Source organism: Mesoplodon bidens, assembly GCF_964165515.1.
Source record: "Mesoplodon bidens genome assembly, chromosome: 9".
Lineage (NCBI taxonomy): Eukaryota > Metazoa > Chordata > Mammalia > Artiodactyla > Ziphiidae > Mesoplodon > Mesoplodon bidens.
The window spans coordinates 89266360-89290705 of record NC_138166.1 but is presented as its reverse complement, the minus strand read 5'-3'; the positions used below and the strand labels follow the sequence as shown (position 1 = coordinate 89290705).

Genomic DNA, 24346 nt, shown 5'->3' with positions numbered 1-24346 from the left:
TCTTCTAGGCAGAAACAAGCACTCTCATCCCTCCAAGCTGATTATTTAGTTATTTTCCACCGTCTCTAATTAATGCACTTCTGTTTTAGCCACTATTGACTGAAGTGCCAATATGGATGACTATGATTTCATTTTCTTTCACAGCCCCTCACTCCCACCACATACAAGCATATTTTCCAACATCCTATTCTCATACCCTCCCAGCATAGTTCAATATTGAATGTACACATTATAATGACTGGGATGCTATTCAGAGCTGAATCACAAAGTGATTCCTTTCCTGCCCAACTTTTTGTTTTCCCTGAAATTAATATCTTTCTTTTTTAATATTCTTTAGTTTCTATCTATTTTTAACTCAATGATAAACTCCCTGCCTGTTGTCTAAATCTCTTCTTAATAATTTCATCACATCAGGTAGCCTATCAACTTCATCTTCTTGATGTACTACCTCCTGGGGCTCTCTGAATTGCTGAAGTCTGGAACAGTCGCTGTCTGTGCCAGGTATACATTAGATACGTCATCCTGAGATGCCTCTTTACCCTTATTCTGGGAATTCCCTTCATGTCAGTTTTCAAGTCTGGATCTCTTGTTCCCATGTCTTCCTCTTTTTTTGGTGGAACACGAATATGCAGTAGTTTCCCGAGAGAACACATGGGAGGTAAATTCTGTAAGACTCTGCATATGTGAAAATGTCTTGATTCTATTCTCATACTTGATTGATAGCTTGGCTGGGTATAGAATTTTAGGTTGGACATAATTTTTTTTTCAGAATTTTGAAAGAATTGTTCCCTTGCCTTCTAGTTTCCAATGTGGTTTTAAGAACTCCAAAGCCTTATGTGACATTCCCCCTTCTGCTGCAGAATTTTGTACAGGCCCAAGTTGTGCTGAGTCTATTTATCATTTAACTGGGAGAGATCTATTTATTTATAGTGTCTAACATACCAGATCAACTATGATCATCCTATTGCTAAATCCAATAGACAACTGTTCAACTAGGCTTGACTTTTGAGCTTCCATGTTGGTCTCTGCATCATCCAATTTTAGCAAGAATCTTGCTCAGTCACTGTAGTCAGAATCCCCACCCTCACTCTCTGATTGGTTTCCTCATTTTTCACTATCCACAGGTGATGTCTGTTCACCTTGGCCTGTTTTCAGCAAGAATCCTGTTCTTACCCCTGATGCTTCCTCTTAGTAACTTTCCATCCACTAAGCCCCATCCTGCCCCTTGGCTATAAATTCCCACTTTTCCTTGTCATATTGGGAATTGAGCCTGATCTCTCTCCCCTATTACAAAACCCCATTGTATTAGCCCCCCTTGAATGAAGTCTGCCTTAACGTCTTTAACAACCATCATGTATATCATCTTATGAAGAGTACATGAGAGCTCAGAGAGCAAGGTTGAAGCGTAACTTCCCAATACTTCCAAAAGGTTAGCTGTTTCTGTTTTATGGGCCCAAATGGAACTACTAAGAGATGAGAAAAATTCCCCACATAATCTTTAGCATAAACTGTTGAAGAAGTTTGTTCTTTCCACATGCCCTCTTATCAGTTATTCTTATAACAAACACACTTTTGCAATTTGGCCCAGTGACTCAGACTTTCTGATCAGGGCTCTGCACTTCCCAGCTGAACCCTGCCACTGGCATCTGCCCCCAGTATCATTTTCCTCTTACAGAGACAGTACAGTATTGTCCTACCCACCCTGAAGTACTCTTGGGATAATGATATGAAAATGCTATGTAGTTTTAAAATACTATGTAAGCTTAGATGTTGATAGTACCCCCACGGATACATTTCTGTGGCTTTGACAACCTAAAATATCAATCCTATCAAACTTCTAAGAGACATTCCTGAGACTGCAGATTTTGACATTTTACATGCAAGTTGTTGTTTTAAAAGAAAATGGTGGGGAGTTTTCTTCTTCAGACTTGAGTATACAGATGAGATGGTAAAGGGTGAAGGGAAGAGGAAGATGGATAAGGAAGGTCTTAGGAAACAAATCTTAGAGAACCAACCTGCAAGAAATGGGAATGCCAGACAAGAGCTTAAAAAAAAGAAGTCCATACTATAACATCTGTTATTTGAGGAAACATTAAGAAAATGTTTTGGTGTACACTACGTTTTCTAGAAGTAGCCACACATGGCAGAGGGAATACAAATGAAAATTACTCTATTTATTGAGCTCTTCTCTTTCCCAGGCATTGTGCTAATCACTTACATATATTTTATCTTCACAGCTACTTCTTGGGAGAGTAGTATTATCTTTATTTTGTCAAAGAGGACACTGAGGCTTGCAGAAACTGGGCAACATGCCTAGGTCACACAACTGATAAGGTAGAGCCAGATTCAAACACGCCTTTGGTCTACATCATGCTCTTAACTATTGTTACAGGGCAGTGGTGATAAGTAAGGAAACCCAAGCACTCATGCTGGTTAACTCTAAGACCTTGGGCTCCAAATCCCCTATCTATAAAATGACAAGGCCAGGCTGGATACGCTTCAAATGGCTCTTCTATTTCTAAAATGTTGAGTTTTAAAAATCAAAAATCTATGGTTTACAAGAGGGACGTTTAAGTCAGAAGGCATATGTATAATAATAGTGAATCATAGTCATGGGAAAATTTTAAAAATAGGAATTACCATCATGCTAGCAGATGAAATTAATTGTGAAATTAAAGCAGCACTGAGATGCACATTAAGGTCACCATGAAAGGTAAAAGATACATGAAGCAATAAAGCCTTGTAGTGGTACTGAATGCACACATCTTAAACATGTACCAGGAAAGTGCATAAAAGAAAAACTAGCAGAAATGCAAGAAATATATGTAGATCTCTCTCCCTCTCTCAAAAAGGTACCAATGAGAAGTTATGAGAAAGAAATGGGAATGCTAACAAAATGAGGTGGGGAGGGGGAGAGGAATGGATGGAAAATGGGATTGGAAGGTCTGAGTACAGAACAATGAGGGAAGAATTTATGGATACATTGTGTGAATCTAAAGGTAGCACATAAGAGTACTCTCTAGTAAATAAATGGAAAAAATTCATCTTGCTCTTGAACATAAAAGGTATTTTTAGCAATTACAAAAACATAGATGGAATTCCCTGCTAGTCCAGTGGTTGGGACTCAGTGCTTTCACTGTCGTGGCCCGGGGTTCAATCCCTGGTCGGGGAACTAAGATCCTGCAAGCTGCGAGGCGTGACCAAACCAAACCAAACCAAACCAAACAAAAAGGTAGAAAGTCCATATATCACATTATCCCAACTACATACAATAATCTTGAAAGGAACATGAACAGAGTTAGAAAAGTGCTGAACTACTTGAAAATTTTGAAGTGCTCCCTTAAAGAAGTTCTAAGTTGGGGATGAATTCCTGCATATAATAACAAAAAACATTTTTTTCAACAAAAATAAATCTCACCATCATAAAAATTGTTATAAATATATTTTGACAGTATCTAAGTTCTATGTAATGAGTAAACAGTTTATAGACAAGGAAAAACATACAAAATCACACGAATGAGTGCACATCTTTTATGACTTAATGAAATGCAAATTAACATTTGTTAGGGTTTCGTTATATGCCTGTTAAACTAAAAAAATAAAATAAAATAAAATGAGAAAACCCAATGTTCATAGGTTTTTGCAGCACTAGGCTCTGTGCTGGAGAGATGGAAAAGAAAAATAATCATCCCTGACCTCATGGAACCCAGTAATACTGAAATGACTGCAGCAATGGTGGCATAATAATGGTGGAGTGCTTGTAAGCAGAGTCATAAGGTGTTTAAAGAACCCCTGAGAGTCAGTTACTGTAAGTGATTAGTTTGTTAGTACAAGGGCTAACAGAGAAATGTGTAACTAGAATATAAGTGGTGTTTTGTCTCAGTCACCATGGTATCCCTAATACCTGGCAACCAGTGCCTCTCACAGAGCAGGTCCTCAATAAATATTTGTTGAATGAATGAAATGTGCATATGGAATTACAGCAAAAAATTAAAACACAATTCTTATATTATATACTCTGTACATATGATATGCAAATATTTCTATGTTCATTTTAAAAGCTCAAAAGGATTTTGCAGTGATATAAGTATAGCATGTTTCCCTTCTCTGTCAAGATACTTAGCTTCATAATTTCTATGCATTTAATTGAAGTATAGTTAATTTACAATGTTGTGTTAGTTTCAAGTGTACAGCAAAGTGATTCTGTTTTACAAATATATATATATGTATGTGTATATATATACATATATACTTTTTCAGATTCTTTTCCATTCTAGGTTATTATAAGATATTGAGTATAGTTCCCTGTGCTAGTGCTATACAGTAGGCCCTTGTTGTTTACCTATTTTATATATATTAGTGTACATGTTAATTCCAAACTCCTGATTTATCTCCCCCCCATAATTTTTTAATTAAAAACATTATTCACACATACCCATTCCACCACCCATATGTTCCTGCCCTGTGTGTGCCATATATTCCAATCTATTTTGGAACCTTATGGGTCTAGATTTATGAATCTAGATTACTTGTTCTCAGCCCTGGTTGATATTAGAATCACCTGGAGCTTTAAGCCCTCCCCATGCCTGGCTGCACCCTTTTGACAAGCCCACTAACTCAACTGAGGGTGATGCCCAGGCATTGCTGATTCCTACGTTCATCCAGGACAAAGGCCACTTAGGCAGCAAAACTTTATATTTTCATTAAGTAAAATGTGTTCAGTCTTTCTCAAAAATAACCCTTTAAGCTGTCTTCATGGAATCCTGAGTTCAAAAATAGCCTTCTAGTATTGTTAAGAAAAAGTACCTAAACTGGGTGTGCTATAGTGACAAATGCAAGCACGAGGCCGAGGTCCCTTTGTTCCACCCCCCACCCCAAATTCTAATATGCAGGGCAAAGAGACTAGGTGAGCCTTCATAGCTTCTGACCTTCTAGTAAGAGAGGGTTATTGGAGGTTGACTTATCAGGCTACATTCACCTTGAAGGGAGACAAGTCAGATGGGCTAGAAGTTCTGCTAGAAGTTCTCACAGAGGCCAGAGTTAGACACCGACAAGGAGGGAGAAAGACCTGGGTGGGGAATACGCCCTGATAATTGACCTCAAGCCTATTCAGTCCGGGTGATAAAAAGGAGGCTGAAGGTAGAGGTCTGGGATTGCTGTTCATTTTTGAAGAGGCAAAGGAATCTGGCCACCCAGATTCTAGGCTGTACATCTCTTGTCAGTGGGGGGAACTCCACATGTGTGAGCTGTGCTTTGATCCTGGGGTCTGGGGAAGATTCTCTGGGACTGAGGAAGAATGGCACCCACTAAACATGTTCTCTGAGCTCTGTGCTACCCCCAAATCGTTTCCCAGCACCTGACTCTCTGCTCCTGGGCTTGTATCTCCAGGACTGGGGTTAGGTCTGCTTGTCTTTCCCTCTCCACCTCTCCTACCTGTCCAAAGTCTGGCAGGGTTCATGGGCCTGACTTGGAGCTTGGCAGGAGTTCCCTGTAAACTGAGAACTGCAGGGGTCACGTGTTACCTTGAATCCAAGGTAGGACTTGGGACTAAAAGGCCTCCACTGGAGCCAGTGACAGACCAGCACTTAAAGGGCTGATTGGTAACTCTCTCCTTTCCCCTTCTCCAGGCTGCCCATTCTCCAGGGAGGAACATTTGCTTTTTTGGCACCCTCCCTGGCCATGCTGTCCCTTCCCACCTGGAAGTGCCCCATGTGGACATTCAATGCCAGCCTGGTGAACACCAGCTCCCCTGAATTCACTGAGGAATGGCAGAAGAGGATCCGAGAGGTATTGGGGTGAGGGGGATGGGGTGAGAGGAATGGAGTGGTCCTCAACAGGGGCTCCTCAGTTGATTCATTTGTTCAACATTCATTGTTCAACTCATTGCTGAGCAGGATTCCAGGCTTTAAGATACTTGGCCCTTGCTTAATTCAGTTTTATCATCCAGGGAAAGAAACTAGCGGCCTTGAAGCAGGCTCTGAAGTTTGGCCATGCTCCAGGTTGGCTTATCTAAACGATAGATAAGGAAGCCAGCACACAGGATTCTTGGCAGAGAGCATAGCCATACCCTCAGGGACAGTAGACCTGCTAGCTTCCAGACCCCAACATCCTCACCTGACCTCCTAGGTGAGGGGTCAAGGACGGCCCATGGGTGGGGTACTGTATGAGAGAGTGAAGGTCACTTGAGATTTCTAGGAAGCCCAACCAGCTTCCTCCCAGCTTGACCTTAAATATGTAGGCCTGGAGTGAGGCTAAGGACCACCTCCTCTGGAGCAGGGGCAGTTACACAAGCACCATATGGTACTGGGTTTCCAATACAAGGTAGTTCGCTCAGGCATGAATCCAGCTGTCACTTAATGTCTTCAGCACTAACTCACTAGAACTGGACCAAGGACATTCCTGAACTCAGGCCTATGGACCTAGAGCAGAGTTTGTTCCCTAGATATCCTTGGGAGTTAAGCTAAGAAGCCTTAGCCCAGCCAGGGTCCATCCTGCACCCCACCCAGTCCATGTTCAGCATCCTCACAGCCTCATGGCTGCAATAAGGGTCACATCTGCTGTATGTGAAAGACAAAGAAAGAGGGAAGACAGAGGAAACATGGTAACAAGATTCCTATTCTTACCCGGATTTGACAATTGAGAAGGAGTAGAATTGACAAAACACTCCGGTGGGGGTGAGGGGTGGGGCGGAAGGACAATGGTGTGAGTCCTAAACTGATTCCAAATACCTGAGAACCAGGAGTGCTGCTGTCTGGGGGCAGGAGAAGGTGGATGTCTCAGCTCAAGCACAGCAAATTAGCTCTTCTGCTTTTTGGTTACTTGGGGCCCTCAAAGGATTGGATGGCACTCACCCACATTGGGTAGGGCCGTCTGCTTCATTCAGTTCACCAATTCAAATGCTAACCTCTTCTGGAAACATCCTCACAGACACACCCAGAAAAAATATTTTGTCAGCTATCTGGGCATCCCTCAGCCCAGTCAAGTTGACACATAAAATTCACCATCACTGTATGTTATGTATATGTTCAACTTTAGTAAACACTAGCAAATACATTTGCAAAGTGTATGTTCCAATTTACACTCCCACCAGCAGCATGTGTGTGTTCCAGTTACTCCAAATTCTCACCAACATTTTCTCTTTTTCATTTTAGCTGCTCTGGTCAGTGCATGATGGTAAACTTGTATCATTCTTTTATGACGTTATTGAATGATTTAGAGTTGACTATAAATGTCTGTCCTCATCTTGTAGGTCTGTTTGACCACTGGGGTCATTTTTGCTCCTATGCTCACCCACATTAGCTGGTGACTAGAGGTCAATATCCCAATATAGACTTTGTTATTTATCATTATTTCCATGACTTTCATTTCATTGAGTATCATGTACATGACCTATGAATTAGTCCATGACCCATTTTCAAGTTCAAACAACAGACTGTGTCCTAACTATGCCAGCATCATAGTAGCTTTGGCTACTTTCACAATATTCATTCCTCATTGTCCATCCAGTACAGCACAGTATACTCTGGGTCTAGTTTTATTAGATGTGTTTCAGTTTGGCAGAATCAACTCTGATGCCAGCGTCCCTCATCCCAGATTGAAGACGTATCTAGAAATATGGCTAAGAGATCATTTTCTTATTTCCAACATTTTAAATGCAATGGGCAGGGCTTCCCTGGTGGCGCAGTGGTTGAGAGTCCGCCTGCTGATGCAGGGGACATGGGTTCGTGCCCCGGTCCGGGAAGACCCCACATGCTGCAGAGTGGCTGGGCCCGTGGGCCATGGCCACTGAGCCTGCGCGTCCGGAGCCTGTGCTCCACAACGGGAGAGGCCACAACAGTGAGAGGCCCGCGTACCGCAAAAAAAATAAAATAAAAATAAAATAAAATAAAACGGGCAACAGCAGCATTATTCAATCCCATAATGTGGTAACTCCAGTTCTTCCTGCAGCCATCTTTCTTTCTGCCCGCTGTGAGCCCTTCTTAACCCATTTCCTTGCTCCTGTTGGAAGAGGAGGTGCTGAGTCCTTCTCTGCTAGCCTTTAAAGAGTGGGCAGGAAAAGGCACACTGTGAAACCCTCCTTGTGTGTCCTTCCCCAAGGTACTTTCAAATGATTTAATATGTATATTGTCACTGTAGCCTCTCCACTGGGTAGGATGCATCCTGAAGAACACCAGACCTTCCAATCCGGCCCATAAATACCATCAGAATTCCAACAAGTCAAATTAAATTGATTCTTATTATTCCTATCTTAGGGAACACCACCAAATCCCTAGTCCTGGGAAAATAGGGTTTCTTTACCTTCTCATTTCCCAATCTGTCCTTTACACCCTGCTCCCCTGGTGACTCAGTGTAGTGCCCCACTTGTGGCTTGATCTTACACTATCCTACCCTGCAAAGCCTGCCCTTCTTCGTGCCTTTGTCACCCACATTTTGTTGCTTCAAGCACACGTTCTAATTTTGCAATAATTTCACTGCTTTTGGAAAGTGACATGAAATATGAAACGATCACTTGATACTGTATTTCTTGGTCCATTCCTGTCTTGTTCATGCTGTGAAAAGTGATCCTTGAGCTGTTTGATATATAAGTTGATCTTCATGCTGGTGGGCAATCTGGGTTGCTAGTCTCTTTATTGGAGCCTGGGCCAGGGCTTCAGTGGCAGGATAGGCAAAACTCAAACCAGAAACACTGTCCATACCAGTTTAAAAAAGTGTTAAAACCTCCCATGCTCTGTGGACTGTCCAGTACAGGCAGCCTGTCAGTTCTGTGATGGGCCATTTATCCTCATATTCTCCCACCAGAGGCACCTGTGCCCATTGCTGTTGGCAACGGGGATCATCCTGGGCAACGCAAGTGACTTCAGATAGAGATGGAGATTATGTAGTTTGTAAGCCCGCATATGCATGGCTTGTGGCCCGAGGTGTCATCTTGTGGGCCCTAATGACTACATTCAAAAGCATACTTCCCTCCTCTTTTTAAGACATAGGGGCATCTATGTGAACCACCAGTATTTGAGATTTGACTATAAAGTCCTGTCCCATAAAAGGTGAAATTTCAGTAGAGCCTCTATGATCCACTTGCCAGACCAAACTGCTAGTCCATTGGCCACAGCCCGAGAACCTATATAATTCTAAAGGGGTGACTCTGGGGGTTTATGTGTGTACTGTCAGTCACATCACACACAGCTTGGTCCTTTGGCTGGACTTAGACTTGCCTTCCTTCCTCCATCAAGGTCCTTCTGTTGCAATGTTACACTCTTTCAGTCTCAGTCTTTCTCGGGTGGGTGAGCAGCACCTTTAGCAAGACTCCAAGCGGTGCTTTTTTTTTTTTTAATACATTTATTTATTTATTTATTTACGGCTGCATTGGGTCTTCGTTGCTACAGGCAGGCTTTCTCTGGTTGCAGTGAGCAGGGGTTACTCTTCGTTGTGGTGCGCAGACTTCTCATTGCCGTGACTTCTCTTGTTGTGGAGCACCGGCTCTAGGTGCATGGGCTTCAGTAGTATGGCACGTGGGCTCAGTAGTCGTGGCTCATGGGCTCTAGAACGCAGGCTCAGTAGTTGTGGCACACGGGCTTAGTTGCTCCGCGGCATGTGGGATCCTCCCAGACAGGGCTCGAACCCGTGTCCCCTGCATTGGCAGGTGGATTCCTAACCACTGTGCCACCAGGGAAGTCCCCCCAAGCAGTGCTTTTTGAATTCAAAGACCCACATAGTGGGATCCAAGTCTCTGTTGTTAGAGATAGATTATCTCGCGAGGTAGTGTCCACCCAGGGGAGGGGGACTGTCACTCACTCATGGATCCTATGAACCCCTCCTTGTGTAACTGCCTTTTCTTTCCCTGAATATAACGATTTCCCTTTAATTAGCGCATTCTGTTGATGATCCCCTTCCTTATTTGAATGTCTTTCTGACATCACTCAAGATACCATTGGGATCTCTGATCTTGGAGTTATTTGGTGCCATTCAGTAGTGCTCTAATTCCAAACAGTGCCCAGTAGCAGACGAGTTAGGACTGGTCCTTCAGAGGGAGAGTAGTTGAGTAGCTGCTCTGGGCCACCTCCACACCAAATGCCCCATGTAGAGCTGAAGCACCAGGCATCTGCCAGGGTCAGTCCTCATTCAGCATGGACGGAACCACTGACGCTTCTGATATCTCAGGAGCACTGTGCTGGTCAGGATACCAGTCTCAGACCACTCTGAGCCATAACTTGTGAATTTCAGCCAGAACCTTCTGCTGTTCTTCCCTTTCAAAAACAGCCTTTCTGCATGTGGCCGTGCTCTGGTATACAGTCCAACAGTGCACCCAGATGTGGATGTACTTCAATGATCTATCAAGTTCTTGTGCTTCCTTTTTTTCTCAAGGTGGACCCAGAGTTAACAGAGGTTTTTAATGTTTAAAGAACTTTTCCATGTAGTGCCAGACCAAGATATACCTAAGGATTTCATTTGTCAAGCTGGTGGGCCCTGGATTTTTGCCAGGTCCGTTGGCCAGTCTTCAAATGCTGTGTGTTGTACCACCTTTTCCAAAGCAGGATGTATTTCTTCTTCAGTGCAGCCTAGTTTTATTATATCATCGATAGCATGAATCACAAAATACATGTGGTCTGAGGTTTTGGGGGGTTTTGTTTCTGCTGTCCCCCAGGGAGCCAATACTTGGCTTTCGTAAATCCAAATTAAAATTAAGCAAAGAATAAGAAGTGGATGGATTTTGTCAATGAAAATTTAATTAACTATCGAGTTAAGAAGAAAAAAAATGGAATTTTATTCGAGCCAAGCTGAGGATTATAAACCCAGGAAGCAGATTCTCAGGAAGTTCTGGGAACTCTTCCACCTGTTAGAAGTTGAAGGCACAGTCATATACATTTTTGAGACAAAGGATCGAACATCAAAATGACATACTGATATTTTACATAAAGTTCACCAGGGATACGTAGTCCAGATAAGCAGGTACAAAGCGAGCAGGCAGTCACCATGACCCCCTACAGAGCTGGGAGAGAACGCTATTCTTTTAAGAAATTACATTGCTAGCATCGGAAGAAAGAAAAACAATTGATCTTTATGGTTGAGCAGGCCCCTCATCTTTGAGGAGCTCTGGTTAATGTGTAATGCAGGTTCACACTGCACATTAGGGAGGGAGGAGGCCCAAACAAACACACAGAGAGAACTTTATGTTTAATTTTTTTACTTGTTCTGACTTAAAATATAAGTTTTATTTCATCAGTTTCCTTACCCTGCTCTGCTAGATGCCAGGGGCAGGATTTCCCTTCCACTTAGACCTACTGAGAACTGTAATTTTTTGTGCAAGAATCTCTTGCCTTCGTACTGTCCAAGAGGAAAGATCTGACAAGTTAATTTGTCTCTTCTCCTCCCTAAGCACTCTGCTGCTCGAATTCTTCCTGTGTTCTAATGACGTGTCTGCCTCAACACTGCAGTGGTCTGAAGCAGTTACTTTGTGTTTTGAGGACACAGTATTAGTAGTGAGAGAGGATGTTTAGGGATGTTTAGGTCATGCTGTGCCTGCACTGAGCACAGGATCCCAAGTTACAGACACAACCATGTTTTTTAAATACATTTACCATTTATTTTTGTGTTTGTGAGTCCTCTAAAGCAGGAGTCAGTAAACTATCGCTCTTGGACCAAATCCAGCCTGTAATCTGTTTTTTTACTGCCCACCAATTAAGAATGGTTTTTACATCTTAAAAAGTTGTTTAAAATTAAAAAAAGAATATGTGACAGAAACTATATGTGGCCCACAAAACCTAAAATGTTAACTATCTGGCTTTTTACAGAAAAAGTTTGCCAACCCCTGCTCTAAAGCACAGGGCCCAGGGTGGGAGTTCTCTTGCCCAGATCTAAGACTGTAGCCTCCACTATTTTTTTCCCACATTCGCCTTCAAGTGTCCAACAGTGAGTGCAAACCCAGAGTCTTATTTGTGGTATTTTAGCTCCATCTGCTGGTCCAGTGTTTTTCACCAGTGCTGTAAACAAGGGAAAGTTCTTTCAAGTTTCAATCTTCTTTTACTAATTGATGGATTGGTTTAATTCACTGGGCCAGACTATTGGAATTTAAGGTAGAGTTTCCATGTTTCACTAAGTTAAATTTGTTCACACACATCTCAAGGCTTGAAGCCACCGATGGCTAGCAGTCCAACTCTACATCACGATACCAGCCACAAATGAAAGTGAGGCAAATATAGGACCAATAGGGGTGTCATTACCTTCTGAGAGATAAGAAGTAATAGAGAGGACAAGTAAGTAATGATTATATTTTTAGAAAGTGGTGGTAACAGAAAATGTAGAAGACTCTGGGAAGAGATGGCAAGCTCAGTTTTCAACACATTAGACCAACTTAAACTTCACCTTCCAGTATTATGGTGGTTTAAAATTTTTTATATCCTTGTGTATGCTTATGTGTACGTGAAATGAATGACAGCAATGATAAAAAGGCTAGGTTGGAGAAATTAGGATTGCTCTGTTACTATAAAGCACTCACACCACTCGTGATGTGGTATAGTGTTATTTGAAAGTGAACTTGGGAGAATTCCTGGGTGGTCCAGTGGTTAGGACTGCGCTTTTACTGCCGAGGCCATGGGTTTGATCCCTGGTTGGGGACCTAATATCCGCAAGCCATGTGGTGTGGCAAGAAAAAAAAAAAAAGGGACTTGGATTAGCTGTAAATGTACATTGCAAACTCTAAAGGAAAAAAAAAGGATAATAGTTATGCTAAGAAAGGAGAGGAAAAGAAAAAGCTCAGTTAAAACCACAAAAGGCAGAAAAACAGTAGAAGACAAAAAAAACAGAAACAAAGAACAAGGGCAACAAATAGAAAATACTAATGGATGTGGTGGATATTAATCCAGCTATATCAGTAATCACTTTGCACGTCATTGGTCTAAAGGCACAGAGATTGTCAGAGTGGATCAAAACACAAGACCCAACTGTATGTTGTCCAGAAGAAACCGGCTTTAAATATAAAGACACACGTAGATTAAAAATAAATGGATGGAGAAGAATATACCACGTTAACACTGATCAAAGGAGGGCAGGAGTCAGACTTCTTTCTTTTCAGGAAGAGCAGACATCAAAGCAAGGAAAATTTTCAGGGGTAAAATGAATAACATCCATATTAGCAAAATAAAAGAGGAGAAGTAAAGTAAAAATCAGTCCAATAGATCAGGGGTTGGCAAACTACAACCCATGAGCCAAATCTGGCTAGTTGCCTGTTTTCTGTTTGTTTGTTTGTTTGTTTGTTTATAGCCCACAAGCTAAAAATGGTTTTATATTTTAAATGGTTGAAAAAAATCAAAAGAAGAATAATATTTTATGGCACATCAAAATTGTACGAAATTCAAGAATAATATTTTATGACATGTCAAAATTGTACGAAATTCAAATTTCAGTGCCTATCAGTGGAGTTTTATTAGAACACAGTCAAGTTCATTTGTTTCCATCTTGCCTGGAAAAATTTCAGCTGAGCCTGTACGGCCCACATAGCCTCAACTATTCACTCTCTGATCCTTTACAGAAAACCTTTGCCAACCTCTGCAATAGAAAGTAGGAAAACAGAGACAAATAAATCAACAAGATGTTCAATACATAACTGGGTGATGCCAGTATTACGAGTCATCACGTTATCACTGTGATCAATAGATAATCTTGAAATCTACTTCCTGAAAAACTTCACATTAGGTGAAAATGTCCAACAGACAGTTGGAAATAGAGGACTGGAGAGAGGAGTGAGGTCCGAGCTCACCTTCCCTCAGTTCCTCTGGGGTCCAACTTTGCCCCTGCACTGCCTCTGAAGGTACCACCAATCTGGGTGGCCCCGCCACAGGCTCCCAGGTGCTGAGCCCCACGCTTCCTCTTCAGCTGCAGGGAGCCATCATGGTTGCTTCCTGTGTCCAGATGCTGGTGGGCTTCTCAGGCCTCATTGGCTTCCTCATGCGCTTCATCGGCCCCTTGACCATTGCTCCGACCATCTCCCTGGTGGCCCTGCCTCTCTTCGATTCTGCGGGCAATGACGCTGGGATCCACTGGGGGATTGCTGCCATGTAAGCACCCTCTGGGGAAGGTGGGCTGTCTTTGGAGGAAGATTACCCAGTAAGAAGAGTGAGTCCTGGATATTGGCAAACTCTGGTGGTTTACAAATACTTTCACAAACATCACGATACCTTAAAAGCAGTGAAATGGCTACTTAGAATGTATCATTACTATTTCTTATGTTATTAGTCCTCACAGACAACAAGTTCATCACAGGCAGGGTATAAACTTACTTAGCGTAGGGTTCACAGACAGCTGATGCTACCCGTCCCCTGCCTCCTAGGTTTTCACTGAGCAAATATTTGTAAACCTCCAGCACCTGGGAAGAGTGCAAAGACATGGCCCCAGCTCTCAAGCATTTTGTAGCATAGTAGAGGGATAAGACTTGGGTCCAAGTGCCTGTGACACCAGGAGACAGTGATGAGAGTCACAGTGTGCCAGCTGGTTCAGGGGATGGGGTGGTGACAGTCAGCTTGCCGGGGGTGGGGGAGTGGTGTCAGGAAGGCTTCCCAGAAAAAGAGGCCTTCAGCATTTAAACAGAGCTTTGAAGGGACTTGGGGATGACCCTGGACACACTCATTCACTCTGTCTATTGTGGTCTGACCACAAGGACCCGCAGGACCACCTGGGAGAGAAGATGGTCTGACTCTGGCCTCACTGGCTTCAGTCTGGATCTGTGCAGCTGCCATGCTTATTTCTCAGGCCCCTGCCCACTGTTCCTCTTTAGCCACCAGCAGCCTCTGAAAGGGGCCCACCCACCTTTTCAGAACTGGCAGAATGCTGCCTACACTGCAGAGCAGGGCCTAGATGGGGACCCTCCCAGCACAGCCACTGCCCCATAGTCCCAGAGACACGTGATGGCACGCCTTCATGGACCCTCGCTCGTGATGAGCCCAAGTTCGCCAGGTTGGGTGTGGTTTGTTTCTGTTTCAGGACCAGCTTCCTCATCGTGCTGTTTTCTCAGTACCTGAAAAACATCGCGGTGCCTGTGCCTGTTTACGGACGAGAGAAGAAGTGTCACACCTCTAAGTTCTACCTGTTTCAGGTCTTCCCTGTAAGAAGCGCTCCCCACCCTCTGCCATTCTTAGTTGACTCAGCTGGAGGGTGAGGGCCAGCCTGTTGCTCTCCCAGATGGCCCCCAAGTCAAATGCTCTCCACCTGCAGCGGCCTCTCCTCCTCAACCTCCCTTAATTGCCCCGCGGGCGGTGGGAGGCTTGGTGTAATGCCGTCCCAGATCTTCCCTCATTGCTTCTCTCCCAGGAGTAGACAATTCGCCCCAGGTTGCTGCCCTGGGCACCACTGTGGGACAGTCTTCTCATGTCCCTGGGCCATCCTCATAGCATGGCACTGGGGGAGACAGCCAGGCTCACCGCTAAAGGTGCAAAACTAAGGGCCAAGTTGCTTAGATCAGGTTCTTTCTCATTGGCTCCTGGATAATTCAGATCCTGCTGACGATGATGGTGTCTCCTTTTTCAGAGCCTTCTCTGTTGAATTTGCTCCACTCTGTCAAGTAGGTGCCATTGCCAACCACACAAATGTGTTTTCAGGTTCAATTTATCTGTGAAATACATTCTGCGTTATAAAAAGATACTTCCACATAATGATCTCATTGATCCCTCAGCAATCCTGTAGGCCAGTGGTTCAAAAGTTCGGTATGCATAAGAATCACCTGGGGACATTGCTAAAAATGCCGATGTCAGGGGTTCTACCATCAGAGATTAAAAGTCAATATATCTGAGGACCCCACTTTAAGAAATCCTGCCTCAGGCTCTGCAGAGCAATGGTTGTAATCCCATTGTACAGATGAGGACACTGAGGCTCAGGGAATTTGATCCAGGGTCATGTGACCAGCAAGCAATAGAAAGGGAGTCAGACTGCAGTCCTTCTGCCCCAGGCTGTGTCCACTTTCCTAGACATTTCTGCCTCTACTTGACACAAGGTCTCCCCACAGTTTAGTTTCTCTATTCCTGTAATGTGTTCATTATCCACTGACACAGCGGATTCCTGTTGTCACTGGGAGGGTTTGTAACCCAACACTTCCTCATCTCAAAGAGCTTTCCCGACTCCCTCCTTTGCCCACCCTCTCTGGGAGGTGTGGGCAGGTGCAGGGGTGGGGCCCAGTATGAAGGGCGCCTCCCTCCCGCAGGTGCTGCTGGCGCTCTGCATCTCGTGGCTGCTGTGCTTTGTGCTCACAGTCACCAACGCCCTCCCCTCGGCACCTGCAGCCTACGGGTACCTGGCCCGCACAGACACCAAAGGCGACGTCCTGAGCCAGGCTCCTTGGTTCCGCTTCCCTTACCCAGGTAACGAGGCGCCGACGCCGGGGCCCATCTTGCCTGGGGCATATGCTTCCCAGGACTGCCCATGAGGCTCAGGCACCAGAGGGGGAAATGAGTAGAGCCGGGACGGGATCTCCTCCAAGGGATCTGGCAAGGAGGGACAGGCCCCACAGAGTCCATATGAGACCCCTAAGAGAGGAAGGAGACCCTTGGGTGGTCCTAAGAACGCTTTGGGGTGGTAGACCAATGGTTCCCTCTCCCAGACCTACCTCCTTCCTGGCCCGCATGCCTCATCCCCTCCTCCACATTGCTCAGGCCCCATCGACTGGGTGTGGGGAAAGCACAGAGGGATCCTGACCTCTTAGCCAACCTTTGGGTCTCCTCGTGGAACTGGTGGATCCCACACAAGGGAGGCTTGGGACTGAATTAGAACATTTCTGGGTTGCTGGTCAAGGGCATCTCCTTTCCCTGCAGTTCTTGGCTCAGGGTGTGAGAATAACCACATTCCAGTTGGAGGGGTGAGGAGGTCCTGGTCTCATGGACTTGGGCGCCAGGACCTCCCTGAGTAAGAATCCTGGAAGCCTTCAAAAGGCTTCAAGCCCTTCCTGGAAAGAGGCCCAGTTTCTGGTTCTTTTTGTGCATTGTGACCTCAAGGTCAGGGCCTCTGACCTACCCTCAGGGAGGCACGGGAGGGCAGGAGTCCGAGACAAAGCTTCAGGACAGCTGTTGGGTTGGAAGACATGTTGCCTGGTCTTTAAAGCTTTCCGGAGAACCCTCTGGCAAGGGAATTATTTGGGGTCCAGCAGCCTGTTATCTTCCGGATGAATATTCCCTCTGCACTACAATTTCAGGGCAGTGGGGCCTCCCCACCATCAGCCTGGCTGGGGTCTTTGGGATCGTCGCGGGGGTGATCTCCTCAATGGTGGAGTCAGTAGGCGATTATTATGCCTGTGCCCGCCTGGTGGGGGCACCACCCCCTCCGAAGCACGCCATCAACCGAGGCATCGGCATCGAGGGCCTGGGCTGCCTGCTGGCAGGGGCCTGGGGTACGGGGAACGGCACCACCTCCTACAGTGAGAATGTCGGCGCGCTGGGCATCACCAGGGTAAGGCTGCCGACAGTGGCCCTGGGGGTGGGGTGGTGGGTGGGCAGCCTGGGTACCTGAATCTGTCATCAGTGTCTTAGCCTCTTATTGTTGCTGCAACAAATTATCACAAACTTGATGGCTTCCAACAACCCAGGTGTATTATTTTACTGATCTGGAAGTCAGAACTCCAGTGCAGGTCTCACAGGGCTACAGTAAAGGGATTGGCAGGGCCGTGTTCCTTTCTGGAGGTTCCAGGGGAGAATCCATTTCCTTGCTTTTTCCATCATCTAGAGGCTGCCCACATTCCTTGACTATGGCCCCTTTCCTCCATCTTTAAAGCCAGCAACATGGCATCTCTCTGACCTTTCTTCCTTAGTCACGTCTCCCTTTGACCACAGCTGGGAAAGATTACCTGCTTATAAGGATGCATGTAATTAGGGTGGGCCCACCTGGATAACTCAGGCTACTCCGTCCATCTCAAAATCCTTAATCACATTGCAAAGTCCTTTTGCCATTAAGGTAACATGTTCACAGGTTTGGGCATGGACATCTTTGAGGAGCCTTTATTTTGCTTACTATACCTGACCTTCTTGGTTGTGGTCACCTCCACCTGAATGTCCCAAGGGTACCTCACACTCAGAATGGCCTCTATCATGCTCAGTCCATGCCCTCATCCTTACTTCTCCTCCCGTAAACCTTGTCTTAGGGAATTCACCCAGTCATCCTTAACTTCTCTCTGTTGTGCGCTTCTCACAGTGGATTCTATTTTCTCAGCATGCGTGCTGCTCTCCTGTCCTCTTGTCTCCATTCCCAGTATCACAGCTTTATCATCTCCCGCCTGGACATGGCAGTATCCCTAACTGTCTCTTCCCAGGATCTTGCCCATCTCTAATCTAGCTACCACATGGCTGCCCAAGGATCTTTCTAGAACCCAATTAAATTAGTCCCTGCTTAAAATCTCTTCCAGAGGCTCCCATTTTCCACAGGAAAGCCCCATAAGGTCAGCAAGAATTCTTCAAGATGGTGCTTTCTTCTTCTTTTTTTTTTTTTTGGCTGCATTGGGTCTTCGTTGCTGCACGTGGGCTTTCTCTAGTTGCGGCGAGCGGGGGCTACTCTTCGTTGTGGTGTGTGGGCTTCTCATTGCGGTGGCTTCTCCTTGCGGAGCACGGGCTCTAGGCACGCAGGCTTCAGTAGTTGTGGCTCACAGGCTCTAGGGCGCAGGCTCAGTAGTTGTGGCACACGGGCTTAGTTGCTCTGTGGCATGTGGGATCTTCCCAGACCAGGGATGGAACTCGTGTCCCTTGCATTGGCAGGTGTATTCTTAACCACTGCGCCACCAGGGAAGTCCCCAAGATGGTGCTTTCTAAGGTGACCTAGAAAAGAATATTATTACGATGTTGCTTTCCTGTATGCTTCAGTGCATAGGTACAGTGTTTCCCAGCACAAGTGAAGTGAGCTTTGGAAAGTACTCACTTTCCTCCACCCACATCCCCACCCTGTATTTTCTGATAGCTCCCTTGGACCTATCTACCTCTGTACCCTGCATGGCCTCTGGCCCATAGTGAGAGCTAAAATCTGTGAGCAAACAGCAGAGCCAGCACCCAACCCTATGGCAAGTTCTATGTGCTTGGACACTGTGGACTCTTTGACGTTTCCCCAAAGTTTCAAGACCTTCAGTACAAGTGAGAGGAACATTTTTCCACATGAGGGCCACTGACCCACACAGAAATGTGGGAATGGGCTATGTAAGTACAAAGCAGCAAATATTTTTCTTGCTGAAGGGAAGATATCTCATGCAGAACAGAAAATTATATTCAATAAACAGAACAAAAAATTTTATGATGTATCATTTCTAAATTAAGACCCTTTACAGGAGAGGGAAAGAGCAGGCAAGAAAAGATACATAGACACCAAACAGGCTACAAATCCAGCAGACCGATCAACTCTGGTCTGGACTCACACCTCCCCCTTGTGGCCCCGTGTTGCATCTGCATTCATGGGCTCTGACCTATTCTTGGTTCTCTCCTGGTCAGTCAGGAGAAATCAGGCTGAAGGCCAAAGATCTCCCATCACTTCTCTAGGGTGTCATGGCTCCCAGCCCAGATGTGAATCCTGAGACCAAAAGACGCCCAGGGCTGCATGATAAATTCTGTGGTAGTAGGATTGGGGATGACCTGCCATCTTTATGAGACCATTAGCATATCCAAAGGGTATTGGTTGAACCTGACAAGTTGATCTATTGTGCTTAGATTCATGCCTTTGTTCCCACAAAGCCATGGTTCATTGCTAGGGTTGTAAACAAAAAAAGTTATTTTGATGTGGTTAATTCCTATCACTTGTCTTCTAATGAAATAAATTAAATAAATTAGCTCTTAAACTGGAAAGAAAAATAAGCAAAGGCTGAATCTGCTACTTTATTGCTGCATTAATGGACTTCAAGTTGTTGACACTAGAGTATCTTTAAAAAATGTTTAAATTGTGGTGAAAGACACATAACATAAAATCTACCATCTTAATTATTTTTGTGTACAGTTCAGTAGTATTCAGTGTATTCACATTGCTATGCAACAGATCTCCAGAACTTTTTCATCTTGCAAAACTGAAACTACACTAGAGTATCTTTTAAGGACTGGGAGTAGAAACAAATGCATGAGAAGAGGTTCAAGAACTACCTAAACACATTCATTGATAATAGACTCATGATGGGATATTCAGACATTTGCAGCACAACTCCAGCTTTTGAGGATGAAGCTGAATGCTTCCAGGTCAGAGGTCATTTTTGTCTCACTGGTAGCTGTCGCTCAAACCCCAGATACAACCCTTGACTAGCACAACAGTCATTACTGTCCAGCGTGTGACAGCTGTGTGTGCCTGGCACTGGGATGGGATGTGGACCAGAGCCCATAATCTTCACAGCAGAGTGTTTTTTTTTTAAACCTTTGTAGAAACTTTTTATTTCCAGATCTAATAGCTGCTCTAAGCGGGTGAAACGTACTTCTTTAGCATTCCCAAACGCCTAGCTGCTTGAGAAACCCTATGCAAACCAGGTGATAACAATTAGCAGTGACTCTAGCACAACTGATCCTTGATTTTGGACCAGTTAATGCTGTATAATACCATGGGGAGGAGCCTTGTCTCTGTTTTGTATCTTAATGAACCTCCAGATAGATGAAGGAGGAATCATAGTTTACACATAATCCATGATAATTGCTTGTTGAGAAAACCTAATTTGTCCTAATTGAGAAAATGTATCAATTAATAATAATGAAGTGACTTACAGAGGGAACTTTTAAAAAAACTTATTTTATTGAAGTATAGTTGATTTACAGTGTTGTGCTAATTTCTGCTATACAACAAAGTGATTCAGTTTTATATAACATTATTTTTCATATTCTTTTCCATTATGGTTTATCACAGGATATTGAATGTAGTTCCCTGTGCTATACAGTAGGACCTTGTTGTTTATCCATTCTATATGTAATCGTTTGCATCTGCTAATCCCAAACTCCCAATCCATCCCTCCCCGACACCTGCTCCCCCTTGACAACCACAAGTCTGTTCTCTATGTCTGTGAGTCTGTTTCTCTTTGGTAGATAAGTTCATTTGTGTCCTATTTTAGATTCCACATATAAGTGATATCACAGGGTATTTGTCTTTCTCTGTCTTACTTACTTCACTTAGTATGATAATCTCTAGGTCCATCCATGTTGTTGCAAATAACGCTACCCTTTTTAATGGCTGAGTAATATTCCATTGTATATACGCACCACATCTTTATCCATCCATCTGTTAATGGACATTTAGGTTGTTTCCATGTCTTGGCTATTGTGAATAGTGCTGCTGTGAACATAAGGGTGCATATATCTTTTCAAATTAGAGTTTTGTCCAGATATATGCCTAGAAGTGGGATTGCTGGATCGTATGTCAACTCTGTTTTCAGTTTTTTGAGAAACCTCCATACTGTTTTCCATAGTGGCTTCACCAATTTACATTCCCACCAACAGTGTAGGAGGGTTCCTAGAGGGAACTTTTTGAAATGTAAATCACATCATGTCACTACCCTGCTTGACACAACTCTACTGTCTCCTTTGTCTTTGGATTTATTATTTTTAATTGTAGCAAAATACATGGAACATAAATTTAGCCTCTTAACCATTTCTAAATGTATAGTTCAGTAGAGTTAAATACATCCAAATTGTTGTGCAACCAATCTTCGAACTCTTTTCTCTTGCAAAACTGAAATCTGTACCAATTGAACAACAACTCCTTATTCCCCCCTCTCCCAGCCCCTAGCAACCACCATTCTACTTTCTGTCTCTATGAATTTGACTGCTCTAGGTACCTTATATAAGTGGACTCATACAGTATTTGTCTTTTCGTGGGTGGCTTATTTCACTTAATGTCCAAGTTTTGTCCATGTTGTGCAGGTGTCAGAATTTGTTTCCTTTTTAAGGCTGAATAATATTCCATTGCATGTATATACTACATTTTGTTTATGCTTTGTCTTTGGAATTTATTGTAACTCCTTTCCCTGGCCCTTAAAGTACTTCATGACAGAGTCCCTTCCTTGCTTTCCATCCCATCTCCTGTCTCTCACCCTGCATCACTGTGCCCCAGGCACATCAATTCCCTCCCCTAGGTTTATTGAGATACACTTGGCATATAACAGTGTGTAAATTTAGGTGTACAACGTGTTTATTTGATACACTTATATATTGCAATATGATTACCACCATTAGCTAACACCTCTATCACATTACATAATTACCATTTCTTTTTTGTGGTGAGAACATTTAAGATCTACTAAGTAACTTTGAAGTATACATTTTTGTTAACTATAATCACCATGCTGTGCATTAGGTCCCCAGAACTTGTTCATCACTGAAAGTTTGTACTCTTTGCTGAACATCCCATTTCCCCCACCCAGCAGCCCCTGGTAACCACCATTCTACTCTTTACTTCTACAAGTTTAGCTTTTTTAGAGTCCACATGTAAATGATACTATACAGTATTTGTTTTTCTCTGTTTGACTTACTTTACTTAACGTAATGCCCTCAAGGTCCATCCGTGTTGTCACAAATGGCAAGATTTCATTCTTTTTTATGACTTAATAATATTTCATTGTATATACCCCGTCTTCTTTATCCATTCATCTGTTGACAGACACTTAGATTGTTTCCATACCTTGGCTATTGTAAATAATGGTGCAATGAACATGGTGGTGGAGGGTGCATACATTTTTTTGAGTTAGTGTTTTCATTTTCTTTGGATAATCCCAGAATTGGAATTGCTGGATCATATGGTAGTTCTATTTTTAACTCTTTGAGGAATCTCCATACCATTTTTCATAGTGGCTGCACCAATTTACATTCCCACCAGCAGTGCACAGGATTCCCATTTCTCCACATCCTTGTCAGCACTTGTTACCTTGTGCCTTTTTGATGATAGCCATTCTAACAGGTGTGAGGTGACATCTCATTGTGGTTTTGATTTGCATTTCTCTGATGATTAGTGATGTTGAGCATCTTTTCATGTACCTGTTGGCCATTTGTATGTCTTCTTTGGAAAAAAAATGTCTATTCAGTTCCTCTGCCCATTTTAAAATTGTTTGTTGTTGTTATTGAATTGTATGAGTTCTTTATATATTTTAGATATTAAACACTTATCCAATATACAGTTTGCAAATATTTTCTCCCATTTAATAGGTTGCTTTTTCATTTTGTTGATTGTTTCTTTTGCTGTACAAAAGCTTTTTAGTTTAATGTAGTCCCACTTTTGGTTTTCACTTTTTTTAAAAGAAGATTTATATCTATTTATTTATTTTTGGCTGAGCTGTGTCTTAATTGCGGCATGAGGGATCTTTGTTGCAGCATGTGGACTTCTTAGTTGCGGCATGCCTGTGGGATCTAGTTCCCTGACCAGGGATCGAACCCAGGCCCCCTGCACTGGGAGCACATAGTCTTACTCACTGGATCACCAGGGAAGTTCCTGATTTTCACTATTTTTGCTTGTGCTTTTGGTGTCATATCCTAAAAAATCATTGCCAAGACCAATGTCAAGAAGCTTCCCTGTGTTTTCTTCTAGGAGTTTTGCAGTTTCCAGTTTTACATTTAAGTATTTAATCCATTTTCAGTTAAATTTTGTGAGCGGTGTTAAGATAGTGCTTCAATTTCAGTTTTCTGCATGTGGTTATCCAGTTTTCCCAACACTGTTTATTGAAGATACTATCCTTTCCCCATTGAGTTTTCATGGCTCCCTTGTCAAGTATTAGTTGACCATATATGCATGGGTTTATTTGTGGGCTCTCAGTTCTGTTCCATTGGTCTATGTGTCTATTTTTATGCCAGTACCATAGTGTTTTGATTACTATAGTTTTGCAGTATAGTTTGAAATCAGGAAGTGTGATCCCTCCAGCTTTTTTTCTATTTTTCCTTTTCAGGATTGCTTTGGATATTTGATGTCTTTTGTGGTTACATAAGCATTTTAGGGTTTTTTTCCTACTTCTGTGAAAAATGCCATTGGAAATTTGATAGGGATTGCATTGAATCTGTAGATGGTTTAGGGTAGTATGGACATTTTAACAGTATTAATTCTTCCAGTCATGACATGGGATACCTTTCCATTTATTTGTGTCTTCTTCAGTTTCTTTCATCAGTCTTATATGTTTCACCTCCTTGTTTAGATTCATTCTTAAGTACTTCATTGTCTTTGATGCTATTGTGAATGGGATTGTTTTATTTCTTTTTCAGATGTTTTATTGTTAGTGTAGAAAAATGCAGCTGATTTCTGTTATGTTGATTTTGTATCCTGCAACTTTACTGAATTCATTGATTAGTTGTAACAATTTCTTGGTAGAGTCTTTAGGATTTTCTATATATAAGATCATATCATCTGCAAATAAAGATAATTTTACTTCTCCCTTCCTGATTTGGATACCTTT

At 43.3% G+C, this 24346-nt stretch overlaps 1 protein-coding gene across 5 annotated transcripts in view; it reads left to right on the top strand.

Annotated features, from left to right (window-relative positions):
• Window positions 1–24346, top strand: part of LOC308622250 (solute carrier family 23 member 2-like) — a 51353-nt gene that overhangs the window by 21655 nt on the left and 5352 nt on the right. For 3 of the 5 annotated variants that reach the window (XM_081243555.1, XM_081243556.1, XM_081243559.1), the window contains 5 exons: window positions 5628–5787; window positions 13870–14051; window positions 14974–15094; window positions 16187–16343; window positions 17171–17424. In XM_081243555.1, coding sequence (XP_081099681.1) covers window positions 5628–5787; window positions 13870–14051; window positions 14974–15094; window positions 16187–16343; window positions 17171–17424 — 874 coding nt within the window. Of the gene's footprint in view, window positions 1–317; window positions 502–5627; window positions 5788–13869; window positions 14052–14973; window positions 15095–16186; window positions 16344–17170; window positions 17425–24346 lie in introns of those variants that run through there. The other 2 variants (XM_081243558.1, XM_081243557.1) reach the window with 2 other exon arrangements.